The sequence below is a fragment of the Pezoporus occidentalis genome, unplaced genomic scaffold (genome assembly GCF_034315485.1).
Source record: "Pezoporus occidentalis ecotype Australia unplaced genomic scaffold, CSIRO_AGI_Poc_V1 ctg1, whole genome shotgun sequence".
Taxonomy (NCBI): Eukaryota; Metazoa; Chordata; class Aves; order Psittaciformes; family Psittacidae; genus Pezoporus; species Pezoporus occidentalis.
Window position 1 is genome coordinate 2,320,687 of NW_026912778.1, and position 22,617 is coordinate 2,343,303.

Sequence of the window (22,617 nt, forward strand, 5' to 3'; positions counted from 1 at the left end):
CGGGGCTCGGCTCCTCCGCCGCCTTCTCCCGCTGCTCGGCAGCCGCCTGCTTCTGCTCCTCGACCGCCCCGACCTCCTCCACCGGCACCCGTCCCCTCGCGGCCTCCGGCCCCGCTCCCGCCGCCGCTTGGTCCCCGGGGCCGCTCTCCCGGGCCGGTTCGGCTGCCGCCGGCTCCCGGGGCCGCTCCCCCTCGGCTCCCCGCAGCCTCACGAAGATGGAGAGTAGGGTGAGGGCCAGGCCGGTGAAGAGCAGCCGGACGGCCAGGTACAAGTCCACGGCCACGTCCGTCCCGCCCTGCTGCTGGAGCCCGTCCGTATTACAAGCCATTGCCATAAAGCACAGTGAGACAAGAACCTTAGCCCAGGCCCCATACTTGATAAACACTATCACAGCAAATACCGGCTCTACGTAAGTTACAACATTCTGAAGCTGTGAGATCAAGCGAAACAACTCTGAGAGCCAATAAATCAGCATTGTGACCAGTGACTATTAATCTGGTCAGATCTGTCGTTATCTCAACCCTTCGTGCCCCACGTTGGGCGCCAAAAAGAACTGTCGTGGTTTAAACCCAGTCAGGTAATTCGTTCGCTCACTTCCCCCCCTTTCTTGCCCTCCCCCTGCTCTCGGAGGGACGGAGAGGAGAATCGAAAAGAATGCAACTCCCACGGGTTGAGATAAGAACAGTTTAGTAACTAAGGTATAACACAAATCACTACTGCTACCACCAATGATGATAATGATAAAGGAAATAACAAGGGAAGAGAATACAACATCTCACCACCAGCCGACCGATAACTTGCCCCCCCCCAGCCCGACCAAGCTCTGACCGATACCTCCTCCAACCCCGCAGTCTCCCAGCCCTTCCGGCTAACTCCCAATTACATCCTGGGCATGACGTGCTGTGGTATGGAATACCTCTTTGGTCAGTTTGGGTCAGGTGTCCTGTCTCTGCTTCCTCCCGCCTTCCCCTCCTCCCTGGCAGAGCATGAGGCTCACAAAGTCCTTGGCCAAACCAAAACATCGCTTGTTATCAGCTCTGTTCCCGAGCTGAAAGTCAAAACATTGCACTGCACCAGCTACCAAGAAGGGGAAAAATGACTGCTACTGCTGAACCCAGGACACAGTCCAGCCCTCTGTCATCTTTGTTTCTTTATAGAAATGCTCAAACTCTATGAAGCATGTGTAAATATCGAGATGACTTTGCTGAGTTTTGTATTTCCTTCTCAGGCCTGTTCACAGCCTGAATTTGGCAGTGGAGCGTGTTGAGATTGTTCTCCTGTTGTAGTTACCAGACACATGAAGGAAATGAAAAGTCTATCCTGGTTTTAGTGTACTTGAAAAACAGGTTCAATAGATCACTCTCCACCTCTTTTCTATGATTCAAAACTCTCAAAGCTCTTTACAAATATAACACTATATGCCTACATTCTCCTATCAACTTGTTCTTCTGAACACCAGTAACAAAAGAAAAGTTTCTGTTCTTCCCAAAAGCAGCCAACAGCATATTAGGTTGGGTTTCCTCTTCAACTACCTTTTTACAATATTTTTCAAACACCCAAAAGGAAAACAGACTATATTTTGTCAAATCAATCTATCAAATACTTTGCTTATGTATTTTATATACAATGCCAAAGCCATTCCTGTGACTATTTCTGATAAAAAATTCCTGATAGAAAGACCTTTATTGAACTGAAAATTACCAGCATACAACTTTGAACTAAATGGCTTTCTTAAAGTTTAAGGAACAAGGAAAAGTGTATTATTTCAGCCCAGACAAAGAAGTATTACTTAATAGTTAAAAAATAGTAAATAACTATTCTTGATGTAGTCGTTGATGATGAAGAGATGAAGGATAAACTGTTTACACAATGAAGTAAAATGTTGGTATTGGGAAAAGGGAAACCTCTAAGGGGCACTGCAATGCATTTGTTAAAATTATAAAGCATTTTATTGCAATTATCTAGTCATCTGTGATATGCCTAGCACTGTTTGTATTTGAAAAAGCCAGAAGAATTACTATATTGATTCTCAGAAATCTTCTCAGTTGATGCAACCTAACTACAAAGCGTCATATTAGAGCATTTAAGATCAATAATACCTGATACCATTTTGAATTAGAAAGTGTCAACAGAAAACCATATAATGAATTTTATCTTTTTAGCTTCGTCCTATAGTTTGGGCACTCTAAATTAACACTGTGGGTGTAGCTAAAATTTAAAAATATTTTACTTTAATTAACATTAATACTTTTCTAGTTTACTTCTGTTGTTAAGAAACTTCTGGTGACCACAACCAATCGCAACATTTAGTATCATCCTCCCTATTCACTGTCTGGTGCTAGAATATACTGATGCAAATATACTCTGTTATTCAATAGCTAATGAATGGGAGAGTCATATTTTAGGTAAAATATAACTAAACTCTGTGATGTCCTGACTTCAGATACTAAAAAGACGTTTTATTCTGATGAAATGAAACACTTTTAATTAAATGAAAGATTTCACAGTTGTTCTGGTCAACGTGAAAAGCAATACTGTAAAATTGTGCTTATCTTACAAGCTAACTGGCTCTTGGGTACAAATAGTAACACAAACAGAAATCTGAGAGTTACCATTAAAAAAAATGATTGTCTTGAATAATATGAGGTGACCGGTGATACAGCATTATCTGAACTATCTGAACACTAGAGTTGTTGAATTTCAACCATGCAGTTCACTTCTATAAACTAGTAATTGGAAAAATATCAGTGTAAATGATAAAAGATAAATAATAAGAAATTATTATATAAATGAGAAAGTAAAGCAACCTTAAAGACTTCTAACTCCTCTGGGAAAATTTCTTCAGCCCAAGGCAGCAATGCTGTGGCACTGAGTTCTGTTAGACCCCATGGTTTGGAGGGTTGTGTGAGACGTTTAGTTTGAATTCTGGAACTGACATTTGTCTTCACCACTTACTGAGCCCCAAAATACAGAAGTTTCCTGTGCTGAACTGTAGTATTCCACCTGATTGCACCCAGCTACAGTCAAACTGCACCAAACAACATACTTCATCTCCCTGCAATTGTCTGCTTTGCCAGCATGTGAAATAGGAGGTAAATATGGGATGAAAGTACTATAGTACTTATTGCTTCTGTTCCCTGCTACAGAGATTTTGAGTGATTTGGTGATGCCTCTCTTTCATTGCTTTCTTCCTTAGTACACATGAAGTACTGCTACTAGGGCATATAAAAGACTCTACAAGATATCCATTCTCCTCCAGAGTAAACAAAGAGAAGCAAAACCAAAATGAAGCCAACACCTCCTTTTATTGAACTGAATGAAAGATGTCTTATCTGGGTTAAAAAAAAACAAAAAACAAACAGTGAAAAGCAGGAAAATATCGCCTTATTCCAAGACTGAGATTAGCCAAGTTACATGCAGCTTAATAAAGCAAGCAAAGCAAAAGCAGTATTTTGTTGAAATGTAATAGGATTTGAGAAAAAATGGTAAGTGGTTTCAGCCAAAATTGTTTTGGGCATCAGATACAACCAGAAAGGTCATGCTGAGCTAGTGGGAAAGAGTTTCACTTGCTACCACAGCAGTGCTGAATGTTGTAGTTAAGCTTACACGAAAAGGACAACATAGCAGGAATCCCACCTCAAAATTTCACTTAACTGGAAAGAAAAGAAGCCAGAAGCCATCAAACAGTGCAGAAGCTTATACAGAAGTCTGGAAGTCCAGCCTGAATGGTGTAAATTATGTAGTTCAAAGTATTGAATTAAAGTTTCTATCTGGAAAGAGAATGCAAGTACACTTTACAAATGTATCTTTTTATTTAATCTTTAGAGCAATCATAGATGAAATGGTTATTTATTTACAATTTTAATTAAGACACTTCAAAACTAATTTTGCAGTAATTTGGAGACCTACCTCCTCTTCCCTTCTCATTCATGCTACAATTTTTCCTTATGCAATCTTCAATATAAATATGCTGTTGCTTCTACTTCCTCACAGTGTATGGCTGCATCATTAACAGTGATTTAGCATAGGTCTACTGAGATGAAAAAAACAATGCTGATTATTCTTTTTTGTTTTATAATTATGTTTACAGCTTACCTCTTAAAGGGAGTGTTCACATAAATAATTTGTATTACACACCTTGCGCAGGAAGCTGGCGGGGGGAGGGTGTGAATCTTTATTTTAACCTTGTGACATCATTTCACAGCACCAAAAGAATATTTTTCATTATTATAATATAAAGAACCCTGTGACTGATTTTGTTTCTGAGTGAAAACATGCAGACGGCCCACTGGGGGAAGGGAATCTTCTTGTGGAAGACTCTAGGGAGTTGATGGGGGCTGGTGAATTGTTGCTTGTTTTTTTTCTTGAAATACATAAATGGAAAGCACTGAAAAATATTGCCAGGCAAATACATTATTTTTGCCATAGGTTTAATAACCATTTAATCAAAAGGAAAGCAAGTACCTAAGTTTTCATTACTAAAGAAAAAGATGAAAGGTATTACAAAATGACAGAACTATTGTGTATCCTTGTGGAAAGATAAAGGACACTACCTCTGGAAGATTAAAAATAAGAACATTAACATCATGACTAATAACAAGAAGCTATTTTTTCATCTATTAGATTAAAATAAGAACAATTTTAATATTCATAAGCTAGAAGAAGCAATTTTTCTACATTACTTCTAAATAGAAAAAGGCAATTTCAGTATTTTTCAGTCTTTTAATAGTAACTAAATTTGTCATCCTATGAGAAAGACAGCTCACTGAAGACAGTTAAGTAATTTTTAAAGCAGTGGCACACCAAAAGGGCATTTAACCCATTAAAAGGTGGCAGACAGGAGAGATTCAATTGAAATATGTTTTCAACTCATAGCCATGAATTTTTATAAAACTGATGTAAATAGATTTTTTTTTCTGAACACACAGCCTTGTTAGTATTTTCTCTGAAGATTTCTTTCCATGCTACTATTAAAAAAACAATCAAACAAAACAACAACAAAACCCACAAAACACGACACAAAAGCCTTCAAACAATCTGTAAGTTGATTTCAAGTGCCTTTGTCAAGGCATATAAACATCTCTGCCTTGCAGGTATAAGACACCTGTTTAACTCTTCAATTACAGACCCATCAATCATAAACTCTTCCTTCCCCAATATGAGAATGAAATAGCTCACCACATTGTCTTTGTTGCCTTTACTGTGTTTTGTGTAATGTGATGCTCTTTGATTATGAAAGAAGTTCTAGCACCAGTATAATGAGTATTTTGCCCATTTCTCCCAAATTTCATTCTTATTCTGATCCCATGAAGTACTGTAAATGTTGATTTTTTTTCTTTTTTCATTCCAGTATTATATAAAATGGAGTGCTCATGGGTAAATGTCAGTCTAATATTCTCTGACTAGGTTCTTTTAGATATTCCACATATGGAGGGCTTAAAGTTTAATATTTGATATAATTGCTGATGTATGGTATTTTGATTTAGTAGAGTGATACAACATACTGAAATCACAACACAAGCACAATACAGCTATTGCAGTATGCAGTTGAATCACCAGACAAACATGATTCCCTTTACCAGTCTCTATATGCTCACCTTTGTGATGCTGATGTCCAGTCACTGGGAAGGAATACGACAGTTGAAGCCAGGTCAAGCCCACTGCTCTCTTCAAAGCTTGTTTCATTATCTGGAGAGTTGTTAAACTTAGCACTGTTGTGTTGAGTCTCATATACACTTTCTGCCTCCATGCCGCTCTGGCTAGCTAAGAAAGACATTACTCTCCACTAGTTATCTCAGAGAAAGTTGTTTATACAACCTGATGACCCACTGGTATAGCTGTGTATGTAAAACAGTTACGCTCCAGTTCTCCTAAAAGTTCAGCCTTCCTTACAACAATTGGTGGTCATTCTTTACATTCTTCCTTGAGCTCATTATTTTTGCCCTTCTCTGACTCTTCCTCCACTGGCGGGGGGGGGCCAGTCACAGTGAAACACTGTCAGTGTGGTAGAAATGCAAAGGTTCTTGACTGCTGCACCCCATCTCACATCTCTCTAATTACATAGCCATGCTCTGAATTACTTTTTCCTTTCTCTCACCTAGTAAGTTCTGTGTTGCCTTTTGCTTAATTTAGCAGAAATTGGGATTTTTGAGATGCAGTTAAGACTATGCATTTTTAAATCTTCAATTCCACCACCGAATCATATTATGGTCATATTAGGTCCCAAATGCCCAGAACAGCTTCACTTGAAGAGTTATGACCAAGGATATGCTTAAGTGGCTGTGTTCAAATTTGGACATACTCTGCCTCTGGACATTAAGAGTTTATCTACAATGATGTTCTCAAGTACCTATTTGCTCTGGTATAGCTATTCTTCAGGTATTTAGAAAGGAGCACTTACTTTTCCATATTGCATCCTCTGCAAGTTCTACGTTCATCTTGAACCTCCTGGAAGCCAAGAAACGTATTCCAGATTTCAAAATGATAATATGCTTAGTTTAAAGTGAAATATTCAGAGCTAAGGATTTCAAGTCACAAAATATATTGCTCTCTGAGTTTTGCTAGGCCGTATTTCAGGTCAACCTTAAAACAAAGGTTTTTAATTTACAAATGTACATTTAAATACCTGCTGTGCAAACTTAGTAAGAAACTTAAACAATTGAAACAAATTAAGTTTGTTATTGTCTCCATTCCTAAGTCATAATCATAGAATCACAAGAAAATTCAGGTTAAAAGAGACCTTGGCAGATCTGTAGTTCAACACCTTGCTCAAAGCCAGTTCAGCTAAAGGGCAACTCGGCATAATCCAGCCAGGTGTTGAAAAACTCCAAGGATGGAGAGAGCAGAGTAAACTGCTCCCATGCTTGGCTGTCCTCACAGCTTTTCCTTAAATCCAGTCTGAAATTCTTGATTCAATCTATGCTGCTGTATCTTGTATTCCTGCTATGAACAGCTGTGAAGAATCTAGCTCCATCTTTTTTATGTCCTTTACAAGTACTAGTAAGCTGCTATTAGGCCTCCCTGAAGATGTCTCCTTTCCAAGCTAAAAAACTTCCCTTTACCTCAGCTCTCCACATAAGGCTGCCAGGAAAAAATGGAAACTGGGGTTGCAGCTCTTCCCCTCATTCAGATTAACACTTTCAGTCAGGATACCTGTATTCAAGAAAACTGAACTTCATCTGTAACAGCTATGAAAATAATTATGGTGATCAAATATTTGTCTAGCTTCAAAAAAAGTTTTGACAATTGTTTAAAATACACAGTCCAGAAAATACTATCAAAAAAGCAGGAGAATGATTGAAGGCAAAGAATTACACCACAACAAATAGCATAGTTATGGAAAAAATATGCTGGAAAACTTTGCTGTTTTAACAAAGAACTTAATAAATTTTTCAGTTTTTCATAAATAAATGTGGGAAATGAGTTTGTGATAACAGTCACAGAAAATCTGGTATTTTAAAAGAAACAGTTATTCTTTGAATGTTCATTATTCCTGTTTTAAGCATTTTTCTGGCTACTTGTGCAAGCAGGGAAGGTTTTGGTGTCGTTTTTCTTTTCTCTCTTCATCCATGATAATCTTTATCGTGGGTTTATTTCCTGCAGTGAAGCTCTGAAATTGGCCACAGCCTGATAGAAACAAGGTCACACTGCTACCAGTTGATACAAGACGCTTGAGTACTCAGAGCTAATTTAGAGTCAGAAGTGCCTTAGGGTTAGGTATTGCTGCTAAGTTGCTTTCTTGAGCTTATTTTTAGGAGTCTTCTGTGTCAATGGTAAATGTTAGGTATCTCAGAATTAGAGCTCAGAGAGGCAGAGGATGAAAAAAGTCTAGTTGCAGCTAATGGAACTTACACAGCAGGTAGGACTCCTGTATGACTTCAGTTTGCTACTGAGAACAGCTGGAAGGTGCCTCCTGTGGTTTTGGATCTGAGTTCAGAAATCTGAAAATAGCCATCTATGGTGCTTGAAGATGTGTCTTTTCATTTAAAAATGGAGAGGCAGGAAGATTGGATGATGGCTTCCTTCTTTTAAGACCTTATCCAGTGGTGAGAGCACTTGTCCAGGATACACCATAGCCTGGTTCAATTCTACACATTTACACAGCAAAGTTAGACAAAAATGGAGTCTGTTGACCTATAGAATATTTTGCAAAGCTTATTCCTCTGTATTGGTTTGAAAGAATGATTGGCAAAATAAGGAGAATAAAAGTTACTGCAATTTAGAATTTTTATAATATTCACTGTAGTAACTACCTGATTCATTTTTCTAGAAGCTCTTGAGATGCATTAGAGGTGCTCACTTCAAAATGCCCCATGAAAAGGGTCAAAAATTAGTACATATGACTGGTAATGGTTTGGTTTTTTTGTTTAATTATTTGAGACCTACAAATTTCTTTATGATACATCCTGCTAAGCATCCTATTACTGATCTTTCACTAGGTAAAACCAAATGCCCTAATTAAGAAAGACCACACTCTTCCAGTTGAAATCAAACTCTTCCAGTTGAAATCAAACTGAGTATCTTGTGTTAAGTAGGGAAAATGATGTAGTATCTATGTTCTTTTCTTAATTCGACATTTGTAATTTGCAAATCTGGCATTCTGTAATCCATATTTGGGAATATTTCATTCCTAACCAGAATGCAGACACTAGCTGGGTGTAACAAAAAAGCTGTTCAATTACACAAAGAAATCATAGAATCATAGAGTTGTTAGCATTGGAAAGGACCTTAAGATCATCACATTCCAACCCTCCTGCCATCACCACCCTCACAGTAAAGAAGTTTTTCCTTATACTCAACCTGAACTTCCCCTGTCTAAGTTTGAACCCATTACCTCTTGTCCTACCACTACAATTGCTGATGAAGAGTCCCTCTCCAGCATCCTTGTAGGCCCCCTTCAGATACTGGAAGGCTGCTACGATAACATATTCAAGCTCAAAGTGCTTATACAAGATATATTTCCCATGTATATGCAAAGACATCTTATTTTTGTACTTATGAACTCTTTGGCAGCCACAAACATAATTTGTTTATGGAAAATATAATTAGATGCACTGATGGGTTTGTTCTGAGCTCAGTTTACCTATTTATGCAGTTGCTTAACTAGCAATCACTCACAATTTAATATTATAAACCAAGCAGACAAAAAGTATACAAATGAAGGTAGATGACAATGCTCTGGATTGCAAGATCATATTTTGAAATAAAAATCTCTACTAGTTTATTAAAAAGAAATAAAAAAAAAAAACCAAAACCAAACCCTTTTGGTTTTAATCCCTTATATGTATTGATTGATGTACACATAGTGCTGCAAATAACTAGCTGTTTATCAGTATGGAATTTATCAGTATTTTAAAAGATACCTTCAGGCACAGAATATTAAGGATGTCTACTGCCAAACTAAAGTGAAAAGTATCATTTTTTACTTTGGCACTTTTTTTCCTTTGGTGACTTTAAAAATAGCCTGTCAGAGCTTTTACTCCTTGTCTCATAAATAACATTATTTTTTTATACCTCAGCAAAAGCAGCTCTATCCTCACAGTCCCTGGTGAACAGCACCCTATCTTATCCTCACATGTGCTCCTTGCATTTGTCAGGGTACAGGAACACAGTGGAAACTTTCAGCAGTTATAACAGAACTTGATAATCATGTACATTTGGCTTCCTGTGTTACATTTCCATCACCACTACTTTCCTCTAATGTATTTCCATAAAAAAATCCTAAATGTTGAAAGTTTTTAAGAGCTTGTACAATAAGATTTGTTCACCACAAATTAAGAGAAAGCATCCATTGCCTCAGCTTCCAACAGCAATTAGCAAAGGCAGGATTTAAAACCAACTGTTGCTACATCTGGGTTTGTATTAAGGTAAATTTGAAACAGTGAAGTCAGTGTTTGATTTTTCATTTATTCAATTGGAATTGAATAAAAACAACTCCTGGACACCAGAAACCAGTTTCAGTTCCACAATGGGAAAGAAACAAACTGTGGTCTTTAAGCTATTTCACTGGACTAGCTAAACAAAATACAGGGAACTGGCAGTAGTCTTTTATCAAGCTTCTTTAGCTAGAGTCAGAGATATTCTTAGGGTGGAAGTAGACAAATTGATTAAAAACAAGAATGCTAAACTGACTGGAACAACCTTATACTATGCAAATGAGTGTGCTATTATTGACATAGTTACATCTCTTAATTTTACTAGTAGAGATTTTGATCTCCTATTTCATATAATGAGCAACATCATTTATCCAAGCTTTAAAGCTTCTCTGATTGCCAAACATTGCTAATAAAAGGAGTAAGAAGCTACAAAACTGCCCACTGACTTGGACTTTGACAGAGATTGTAAGAGATCATGCACTACACAGGACAGCTTTCACCATCCTCTTGGGATTTGGTTCTTTCCTTTAATATTAATGGGTATGCAAGGATAGGATAAAGTGTACAATCCACGTACACTGAGAGATTGGACAGGCAGCTGTTTAGCTGTGCTACTGGAATGCATGCTCCTTGGCTTATGCTTATATGCTTGCATAGCCTCTGTAATAGAGGGTTTTGGTTCCAGAGGCTAGGCATAAGAACAGACATCTGTCTCATTACTCTATGCCTAACTGATAATTAGATGAGCTTTTCTTTGTAGCAGTCAAAGGAAACTTTTCCAGTTAGTTAACCTCATCTAAAAATATTTCTTCCAACACTCTATATTATTTAATATATAAAAAAATATCTATTTTTATACACATCTATATAGAATAAGAGGCAGATAAACTTCCTTCTACCTTGCTTTCAAATTAAGTCTGTGTTACATGCCACGTCAGTGCGGCTACATTGGCGCATTCACCAAAGTCAATACTGTTTAAAATTTATGGGGTTTATTCTCCTTTAGTCAAGCATTTTCTACATATACAGAACATTCACATGGTATAAGTCACAGAACAAAAATGCATGAGACAGACTACTGCAAATAAGTGAATAAGTTTACATGATTCTTTTTTGTTCACAATGGAGGAAAGTTGTTAAAAAGGAAAACAGATTCAGTAGCTAGAAATGTAAGCAGACTTTTATCTTAGTTAAATTTATGTACCAGGAGGATTACTCAAGCTAAAGAGAGATCTACTGTATCACACAGGGCAGGATGCTAAATGCACACAAGATTACAATGCTAGAAAATTCCAGATTTCTAAGCATTTTTACACAATCTAAATTGCAGTAAAATTTTGATTAAAAAAAAGATATTATTTTTCTGATTGCCTTCAGTAAATGGAGGTCAGTTTAAGAGCTTATAAGCATTCTTTAGCAAAAAACAATAAAAACAAAGATACTCCCAAACTTGTAAATCATTGCTTTAAGTTTGGATAGTTGTTTACTGCTGGCTTCCTGATCCTACTGACCTTATTCTACTTTTGGGAATCTTATTTTTCCCATTTACATTTTTAACCATTGTTAATATTAGAATTGTAAGTAAACAAACTATAAAAAATACAAAGTTTTTGTTGTTTGTTGTTTTTTGCACTAATCCAACTGGATACATGTAATAGAAAACCTGTTGAGCAAACCAAATTGTTCAAGAAACATTAATCAGTGGTACAGTGAATAACCAAAAATATGACCTATTGATTGTAGACTCACTTCTTTGCATTTTGTCTGGTTTAAAATAAGTATTTCCTTGCTGATATAGGTGAAGCTTTGTGATGCCAGGTTTTTAGAACACGGTTTAATCTGAAAGGATTAGTGCAGTATGAGGACAGTAGATAGTAGGATAAGTAGAACTGAAATTCCCTGCTGATGAAACCCTGTGACAGCTGAAAAACATAACACGTATTCTTTTCTTTTTTTTTTTTTTTTTTCTAAAAAAAGGTTAAGCTTCTGCAAGCAGCTCTCTCAACTAAGATTCACCATAAAAATAAACTCCTCAAATTGTGGTGATCAGAAAACACTGCAAATGTAATTCCTCCTTATTTTCTCTCCTTGTATGTTCCACAACTTGAGAATAGAAATTTGATACCAAAAGTTTCTTTCCAATGACAAGCAATCCTACAGCCACAGTGGGAATAAATAATACAATTTCTATGTTTTACCTTTCATGTGAAACTTTCGCTTCAAGGCACAAAAAGATTAAACAGTGGACTGGACAGAACAGGACAGAACATTTCAGTCTAAGGAGTCAAAGTTTGTTCAACAGCTCTTATTTTGTGTCTGAAGCAAACTTATCCAAAATTTGAATCATATTTTAAATCTTCCATTTTCAAATGTGAAGTATCATATTAAATTCCCTGAAGCTTTTTGATTTTTTCCTAATTGCTTTAAAATAATGTATGATATTTATCATCAATTTCAATATTTAGTAATTTCAATCTAACAACACAATCTCAGATGATAGTTAATAAGGAGTGCCATTATCAAATAGCTATTTAGTAACTTTTATGTGGACGTTGATTCAGATTGTGTTCAGGTCAAAGAAATAACAGGTATAGAAGAATCTAATAATTTAAAACAAAAATAGTTTAAATTTGAAGAATGGTGTAATTTGAGTGCAATGTATTGTGAAACTATTAATTCAGCAAATATTTAACACAGATCCTTATGCTTCTCCAACCCAAATTACTGTGTTGCCTCTGCCAACTTCAGTGATTTCACAATTTAACTTATTGAGCCGTCCATCAAGGATAAAGAGAGATTCCTTGGAAGGGGTCATGAGATACTGACCAAAAATGCCACTGTCTTTTATAAGACGGTTCTTACTGTTCCAAGGCCATTCGTCTGCTTTGACAGGCTCCTTCAGACTCTTCACCATCTTAACGTTGCCAGAGGAGAGCTCCATGAAAAGAACATCAGTTTGTGTGCTGGAGCTACAGTAGACATTGTACTGATGAGCTTCAGTGAATGATGGCTGAAAAGCTACATCAGATATGTGCAAATTAGTGTGAATGTCAAATGCATCCTGTATTTCTCCTCTCATTGTTATGGACTGGATCCTCATGAGACCCTTTGCATCATCAATGCTGATAAGGTAGCGTCCATCTGGAGAAATATGTGGTGTGCCTGTTACGTCACCATTGTAGCCAATCACTGCATCAGTAACACTATCCACTATAAGCTGTGGTAGGACAGCCCCAGTGGTATCAGGCTTGCAGCAGATAAAAAAATATCCTCCAAGATGTGTATAAGCCAGTGACTGAGGAATGCAATTATAATCCTTTAAACTAATTGTCTTGACATATGACATAGTTTCTAGATCAATTTTCTGGAGTGTAGGCTCATCCTTATGAAGAATAAATCCAAACCTGGAAGGAAAAACACAAAATCAAAGAAAGGCAAAGCTGATGTGTTCATTAGGGACAAATGGGTAAAGCCATTATAAGCAAAGTAGATGAGTTAGTATGTGCAGAAGTGTATTGCTATATATCTCAGCTTCAAATGTTTCAGCTATTAAGCAATTTAAAGTATTTAATTCTTAGTGTTCTTGTAACTGACATTCAGACTGGATCAAAGGAAATGTCTAAAAACTGATTAATGGAAAAACTATTTTTTTCCTACTGATACAGGGGGGAAAGGTAAGCATTACTCTGAGCATATCTATTCAGTCATAACTTTTGCAAAAGCCAGGAAGGGAAAGAAAAGATTAAATATCAATAGATTGTACATCTCACATGTTTTAATTCACTTCACATAGTTCTTCAACTTTCTCAGAACATCAGCTTAACCTAGCACTCATTGCTATTCAGATAATTACCTGAATCTTCCTCATTTTAATTCAGGAGAAATGAATATCATAAAAGGATTTAGGTTTATGCCTCCCAACTACCTAAGCCCTTATTTCTTACAATTTAAATGACCCTTTATGCTTTTCCATATATCAAGGAATTTTCACTGAACATGAATAATATGGTTAAACTTTAAAATTCTAGAGTTGAACATTTATAACATTTTAAACATAAACTATATTATTATTCTCTAATGTTAACATATAAGTTCTGACTGCAAAATCATTTGACTGCATATATGCACATACAACCACCCTAAATATTATGGATTCGTGCAAGTAAACTAGTTTTGCTTATCTAAATAGCTTTCACAGCACTTTTCCTAGACTGATGTTTTCCTCTGGCACACTTAACACCTTCCTCTGAATATTTGATCCTAAGAATGAAGGTGTATGCTGACATATAATCTAAAAATACCTTTCACATCATGCTGATATAAAGCACAATGACAGCTAGAATGTTCCATCAATTGAATTGACAATAGCACAGAATTTTTACACTATACTTTGCAACCCCGATATATTTAGTAATCAGTGAACCACCAAAGAGACAGGCTAAAAGGTTGAAGGACATTGCTCAGTCAGTTCCTCCGACATAAGACAGCGTGGATTGTATTTGCATTTCCTACTGAACTAAGAACATTTTTAATTTTAGCCCCACCTTCAAAGTTCTTGCATACAGCTTCAGTATCATAGGATCACAGAACTACAGAATTATTTTGACTGGAAGTGACCTCTGGATTTCATTTGGTCCAACTCCCACCCAGAGAAGGGCCAGTAGGAATCAGACTGCCTGCAATTATAAATTGAGCTAATTATGTGATCATTTTTGCCTTCGATTATTCAGCCAGTATGATTCTTTATACATATATACATGCAATCTGAATTGTCTTGGTTAGGAAAAGGGTGAGTGAGCCTTTACAAAGTTTATGTCAACATAACTTGGCAATTACTGTTACTTTCTGTTCACAAGGCCTGTTGTCATAAAGGAAGGCTAGGATCATCAGATGAGATCTGATTTTTAGCTGTTTTGGCCATCTAATATCCTTTTCCTAATCCTTTCAGGCAGGCAAAAAGTTGTTGATTCCTGATTCCATTATTACATAGTAGGTAATTTTTGGTCATGAGAAACAAACTTGTACTTTATTATGTACAGAATCATTCTGTAATAGAAGAAGCTAAACAGCAAGCAACATTCTGAAATTTCAAATGTTTATGATATACTTCACTGTTAAATAATCAATGTTACACATATGAGCAGTGATTACAAAAAGACAATATAATTAGCTTATTGATTGTCTTTAACATAACAGCGTCCAGTATAAAGCAACAATCAGGAAACTGTCCAAGAGCATTCACAACATTCTGGACAACGACTTACACATATCTGCTACTTAATCCTGCAAAAACAATAACCAAAAAAAAACCCAGTGCATTTTGAAAGGACTTTTTTCTGGATGAGAACTGACTGAAAGCTAGACATTGTTATCACTGTTGATTTCATTAATATCAAATGCAAAACAAAACTGAAATATCTAGGTTGCTAGATCAGGTATTAAAAAATCAGAAAATGTAAAAGCAACAAAAAAATACAGAATGTTACAGTCAATATTATAGACGATATAAATTCAGCCAAACTTTCTGTCCTGTCAGGTTTATTGTGTATAACTGAACTTGAGCCCTATTTCTAACACAATATGGTTCATCTGAATACATGCAGGCTGCTGTTTCTTCAGCCCTGCTTTATTCCAGTCTTAACGGAATCCATTTGCCACATCTGAGAGGCAGAGGTTGTAATGTGGGGAGGGTAGAGATCGGTGTTTGATGTAGATTGCTGTTAGTTTGGTTTGGTATAGATTGTGTTGCAATATAGATTGGTGGCTGAATGGAGGATAATTGTGCTCCTGCAGAGGGAAAGTGTGGAGTGAACTTAACAGGAATTTATCTTATGGCTTAGCATGTACAAGTAGCAGGTTAAAAAACATGGAGGAGGAACATGGAGAAAAGTGGACATACTGCTGTGAAAGAGGATGGCTGCAACATGCAGGACAGATTAGGGCATTCTTTGAGTGAGACACTGGATACATTGGAGAATCTGCAATTACTGTGGAACAGTGTAGCACAGGGGACAAAAATTACACTGGTTAATTACTCCGAGAACTGTAAAATTTGGTTAAAAGTGAGTTAACCCATATAATTGTAAGAAGACAAAATCAGTAACACAAATTCACGAATATTACAAATATAATAAAATTACCTGACTTCTGCAGTAAATAAATAAAAAAATATTATTTTTGAATAAAAATCTATTTTTCACTTAGGTCTGCTCTTATTCAATAAATTTTTAACATTTCTGTTCTTAGGAGAAATGCACTTAAATTACATTTAAGTTTATGAATATCTGTTTAAAGATAAACATACTATTAGTGATGTCATTTGTGTAAATTCAAAAATTAATATGATGCTCATGAACCTTTCTCAATTCTCATTCTTTTAATGAGTGAAAGGTATGTGAAAGGAAGGGAAAAACTAATTTTAGGTCAATGTGATGGCAGGAACTGAATACATTAAATACTTTAATATCAAGTATTACAGTATTATTTCAAACATTTGAATGTAAGTACACACTGAAAATATTTTTTGCCTTAATTACTTCTGATCTCAATTTCAATAGTGAACAGAAATAAAAGAGTTTTTTTCCTTGAGTCTGGTAAGCTAACTTTGGGTTTGAAAACATCATTTTTCTCTTCCAGTAATGGGGAGAATTAGGGAATCTTACTTTAAAGAAAAACAAAAAGCTCTCACAAAGGTGTTTGTAACCTATGTAGGTACCTAAAACACGTATCTAAGTCACATTTTCAGACATATACAAACATACATAAAAGTAATTATATGTTTTTGAAAATCCCAGGAGACATCATCTAAAATCATGGTTAAATACTTTCATAATTGTTTTCATATATCATGTATCAAACTGACTAACAGAGAGAAATCTTTGTGCTGCCCGCATATCTATTTATTTAAAAGATTATTCCAGCTGATGAAAATGACCCTTTCTTTCGGAAGTAAAATAAAAATGCAAAACAAGATTAGAATCAATTATCTAAATCAGCAATTTTTACTTGGCGATTTAAATCACAATTGAATGATTAAAGTCAGTTTCATGCAAAAAAAAATCTGCCTTACTTGTGAGTTCTTGATTAAGCACTGTTAATGATCAATTTATGTGATATTTTTACTTTCAAATGTCATTGATTTCAAAAGGAATACATAAGTTACTAATCTTTGCTTCTCAAATATTATTCGTAGCATATATTTTTGAACCACAAGTACACTCAGCTTATGTTAACTTTGGTTGCACAAAACCCTTGATTACCAAAACAGTGAATTTATTCTCTAAATTTAAAGATAAGGGCTTACATACCTTCTCCAAGGTACATCAGTCGAAGGTACAGAAAGACTCACACTTGACAACTAGCTTTCCCTCCAAGAAGGATATTGCCATTGGTTTGTTCTCCACTTTCTCATTACCTGGTGGTACCTCCTGCCAGACAAATCCTCTGAATTCTGCCAGCTAAGAGGTTTGCATGAGCATTCCCCAGTGCATGCCGTTAAGATTAATTTAGTTATTTTGGAATCATTCAAATGCTTTAAATAGTGTCTGCTGATTAGCCTGGTTGGTATGAATGAAATCGTTTAAGAGCCAGAGCAGAATGTGAGTAATAGTTTTCCCACTTACACAGGTAGGCTCAAAAAAACTATGTTTGTCTACAGCAAGGGACTCCAGACCTTTAGGGTTAATCACATCCTTATTCTAGAATGAATTATCAAGTACATTATAAAGCATAAACCAGATGATAACGTCTCAAGTAGCTCAACCAAGACTTTCCAAAGCACTCCAGTTTCTTGTGCAGCTTTAGATATCTCTTTGTAACATTTATTTCCCAGTCCAAAAGCCACAAGTGAAAAGCTTACAGTATCTTGGATAGATTGTTTTTTGCAACTTAAATATTGGTTCCAGCTTTAGTAGTTGACTTCACTTGAAAACTACAGAAACTGGATTCAAGGTTGCAGCATCCTTATCCTTATTTGTTGTACTTGGGAGATCTACTGTCCCTTGCTCTAAAGCTATTAGGTTACTTGATTTTCACACTGAAGCAGCAGATTCTGATACTCTGCTATACCTGAATACCAATTTACAATGTATTTTACTTTTAAAGTGTGCAAGCAGCAGTTTAATGCTTTTTTTTTTTTTTCCTGTGATCATTCATTTTCATGCTCTTAAATGCTACAGGCTACCATTTCAACTAGGATCCTAAAAAGACAGAGAGGAGCAAGTACAGACAACTAGAATACATCAGTTTCAATAAGAATATAGGAAATCACTTTGTCAAGATAATTTCTGTGAGTATTAAAACCAGATACCAGACAGAGGAGGGTGAGAAGATCCAAAGGGGAAAGCTGATAAACCTTCACAAAGGACCTACCCTTCCCCAGAGCAAGTAAGGCTGCCAAAAGGAATTCATTAGAACTAATAGGATTTTATAAATACTATTGTTCAAACAATTCTTTCTCAGCCTGTCATGTTACCTGTAACTTTTCAGTGCCCCAATTAAAATTCAGTAAAGCTGTACAGAGATGTAAATACCCATCAGCCCAATAAATACAGATGAAAGAGAAGTGGGAAAAAGTAGTTTCAAAGCTGCCAGTCTTCTTGGATGTAAATGGATTTGGCAAGCTGTGTGTTTGATATATTTGTTTGTCTGCCTCTCTCAGTGAGAGCTGTGGCTGGGATTTTGAGAAACTCAACAAATCAAAAGAGAGCCTTGCACAAATCAAGCACAGTCTTTTCATGTGCCTGTGAGGTTTGTGTGACTGATCCTTAGTCTGTAAGAACTGCCACGCAGAGGCGTAGGGATGGTAAAAGTAATGGAAATTCTGGAAGTAATGGAAGTTCTGGGGGGAAGAGACAGAAAAGGGGAAGTGAAGTAAACTGATAAAGATTCCATGTCTGGTACAGTTCAAAAAATAATAAACCTTCAAAAAAAAAAAAAAAACAACAACAAAAGCCACACAAAACCAAAACCACAACAAAAAAGAGAGAGAAATTATACTTTTGTTACCTAAAGATGAAGCAGCATTTTCTGAGCCACTAGCAATTGAGGAAAATGATGAATAGGTTTTTTATAGGAATGTGTATCTGCCAGGTTAGATAATTTGTTCCTGATAATTTTGAAAGAGTTGCCTAGATCTTAACATTTTAATAAATCTCAGAATAAAAGGAAAATTTGGAAAGTCTAGCAGATGATTGTTGAAATATTCATCAGATAAATCCAGGTATCCTAGTTAAGCTGAAGATCTTGATGCATATCCCAGAGAAATAATAAAATTTATGAGAACCAACTAGAGAAAAATGTGAACATAATGCAGTCAGCTGGGTTTATGAGCAAATGAACTTTGTCAGACAAATTGAATTTTTTTAATACAAAATTTTGCTGAAGGTAACTGAATATCAGGAGGGCATATCTTTATTGGAATAAATACTGATACCTTATGGAAAAACAATTTCTCTGCAATAAAATGCAGTTATTAATGCAGAATCATCATTTTGCAGGGAAGTTTTGGTTTTGCTTTGTACCAACTCTGATACTTCATAAAATTTTCACAGGCCATTTGGATGTAAATACATGTCCATAACATTAAAATTGCAAATAATGACAGGGAAGTTATTACATTAGTCAGTTGCTCATTTAAGCAAAATGTGTTAAGCAAAAATTTAAGCAAAACCTGCTAAGCAAAACGGAGCCAAGTGCAAAGTCAAGCAACTTTACTTGTGAACGAGGAGTGCAGGACATGCATGTAGAACAATAACCTGAAAAGAAGCATCTATGAAATGATTTAAGGATCATAGCAGACATGCAAGTCACTATGAGATCTGAGTCTAATGAGCTCGAAAAGCATTACCCAAAGGTCTTCATACAGTCCTTGGAGGAACATACAGAAAGAGGCAAGGAAAATGCAACAGTCTCGTATCTGTATTCTACACTGGGGAGACCATATGAAGAACTCTTTATATTGTTTTATTTCTGTCCTTCTACAGAGGAGTATTAAAAAATTAGGGGCAAGAAAGAATCATAAAATTATTTGAGGGCTGGAGACAATGATTTTAAGGAAAAGTCTGAGAGAGTTCAGTATATCTGGTTTATGAAAAATATAACTGAGACATGACTTATTTACAACATGTATCTACCTGAATATACAGAATGTTAGACAAGATGTTCTGGTGGTCTGTTCTAGCCTGTGAATATGTTAAACATCAATTTTTTGCCTTCATACAATCAAAATTACATGAGTACAGTAGGTATTTATCTTATACTACTTGGTCATTTTATGCTGAGATTTTAAGACACATCCAAGTGTTTAAAATCTCATGAAACTGTGATTTGACACAATACCGTAGCTCATACACGCACACACACAAAAACAAGTAGCATGCAGGGGAATCTGTCTTTCTGCAGGCCTCAGGTTTAGATGGCATTTTTACATCCACTGTACAGGAAAAAAAAGGTTGTTTTTTTTTATTAGTCTTACACTGTTTCTACTCTTAATAAATTTTCAATTTCACACGTGAGTTACTAGTAACTTTTACAGTTACTGATCTTCCATACACATGGATATATCTTCAAAATAAATGTTCCCCTTGAGAACACACTGGTCTCCAAATTCAGGAAGCTTGTGAATAGCCTGTATAATATTACAACTATATAACAGCTATAATTTCACTTGGGAAGAAAAACGTTCTAAGACTGGGATGGTCATTCCTTTGAGATTTATTAATCTAAATGTAGATCATGAGGGATAAATTGGAGGAACAGTGACAGATCACAGAGACCTGCTTCAGAACAATTACCTGCTTGCAGACAGCAATGATCAGTTGCAAATAAATTTCAGCCCACTATCCAATAACCTAACTGCTGCCTTCTAACCACCAGGTGAATTTATCTGTACTTCTGTTCTGCCCAGTATTAAGAACCTTCTCATCATGCCAGTGTCAGATTACTAACTCTGCTTTCATTGCGAGGTTGGCCTTGATCTTTCTGATGAGGAGGCAAAAGCAACCGTAAAAACACAGTAATACCAAATTTATCAGAAAACGGTACTGCAACTCACTGAGGTTAAACACAGTTTTGGATTGCGCATCTTAGTGAACCCCCCAAAAAAGCCATATGTAACAAAGTGGGTGATTTACCAGATCTGTAACAAATTGTTGTCCTCCAGTGGTGTCTACAGGCCCAGTGTAATAAGGACATTTCAGAAAATTGACATTAGTAAGAGAGTTTTGTTAGAGGTCTCAGTAAACCAAATCAGCAAGTACCTGAGTATCATATTACATTCACTATCCTATTTTTTCTTTTCCATTCAAAGTAAAGCAAAGCTAGTAAATTTGTGTAAAGAAGCCTGCAATACTACTCTGTGTTCAGTGCATAGCTGAGCTCAATCCCCAAAGCTACCATAACTTTTCAAAAACACTTAGTTTTCTAAAGGGATTAAAAAAACACAGCCATCCATAATCATGCAATGAAATTGTATCTGTCACCTACGTACTGTTAACCTGTTTTTTATGATTAGGCTGTTGGAAAACAAGTGATACTTCAGAGTACCTTCGCTTTTTCCAAATGTTTTATAGATAGATGGCAGTGCACTTAATGCAAAGTTTCCTCTCATATAGATAGATATGCAGAAGCCTCCCACTGTTCATTAATCCCCGATTAATATTTACGAGAATCTCAATCCTCATGTCTGTTCGATGCACAGTATCAAAGAGCACATATAGGTTGCTGTCAGAGTGCATACTGGGATCCACTGCAACTCAAGCCTGCAAGACTTCAGAGCAAAGCTTTACATTTCCAATAATTTATTTTACAGTTTATGTAAGTGGGAATATGCAGCCTGTGGGCATATCAGTCCAACTGGAGTACATGCTACAACTGTAACATCCGAGATTGTCTCTTTCTTCACTCAATCCATATGAACAAATAACATTTGAATCCCAGATTTTCAAGATTTGTAATCTTACATTGTGACATATAGTTAAGAGAAATAGGAATAATAATATTTAGCAACTCTACAACACTTTGTATGAGCAGTATACAGGGTTTGGTTGGGATAGGGTTAATTTTTTTCATATCAGCCCATATGGCACTGTGTTTCAGATTTGTGAACAAAAGTGTTTATAATCCACTATGTTTTAGTTATCACTGAGCAGTGTTCGCACAGCATCAAGGCCTTTTCTTTTTTCTCACTGCCCTCCCCGCCAGGTGGGCAAGTGGTTGGGAGGTGACACAAGCTGGGACAGCTGAACCCCACTGACTAAAGGGATATATATTCCACTCTATAGAACATAATGTACCCAGATGAAGGGAATCTGAAGTACATAAAAATAACTTCTCCAAACTAAGTTAAAATAGACAGGAAGAATATGCAAATGCATTTAAAAAAAAAAAAAAAAGCTAAGAAGCTCATGGATGAATGCCTTATTTTCCTAATTTTAATGGAAAACACCCACCCACACATTCAGGAGTAGAATAATTATGACTAATTTAACAACATGTTTAAAATTATTACTTCTATTGTCTCACAATATATTCAAGACTGGAGTTTTTAAAGCATTCCAAATATATTTAAAACATAGGATTTGAGTCCTAGTTTTATGGAATTGTAAGCCTGTAAGTAACACAAAACCAGTCAACAGTAAATTCATGAACTGCATCGTTCTTTTCCCTAAAATACTTACTGTAATTATCACTACAGTAACTACTGCAAAACTGTTAACCTGAAAACTCCTACTGACAAGCTGAC

The 22,617-nt window shown here is 36.0% G+C and overlaps 1 protein-coding gene across 4 annotated transcripts in view; it reads right to left on the reverse strand.

Moving 5' to 3' along the window:
- Positions 1-11,635: 11,635 nt before the first annotated feature.
- FSTL5 (follistatin like 5) overlaps positions 11,636-22,617 on the reverse strand; it is a 329,565-nt gene continuing 318,583 nt past the window's right edge. For all 4 annotated transcript variants that reach the window (XM_062610785.1, XM_062610698.1, XM_062610855.1 and 1 more), the window contains one exon: positions 11,636-13,279. In XM_062610785.1, the coding sequence (XP_062466769.1) occupies positions 12,577-13,279 (703 nt within the window). In that variant the 3' untranslated portion in view covers positions 11,636-12,576. The remainder of the gene's footprint in view (positions 13,280-22,617) is intronic.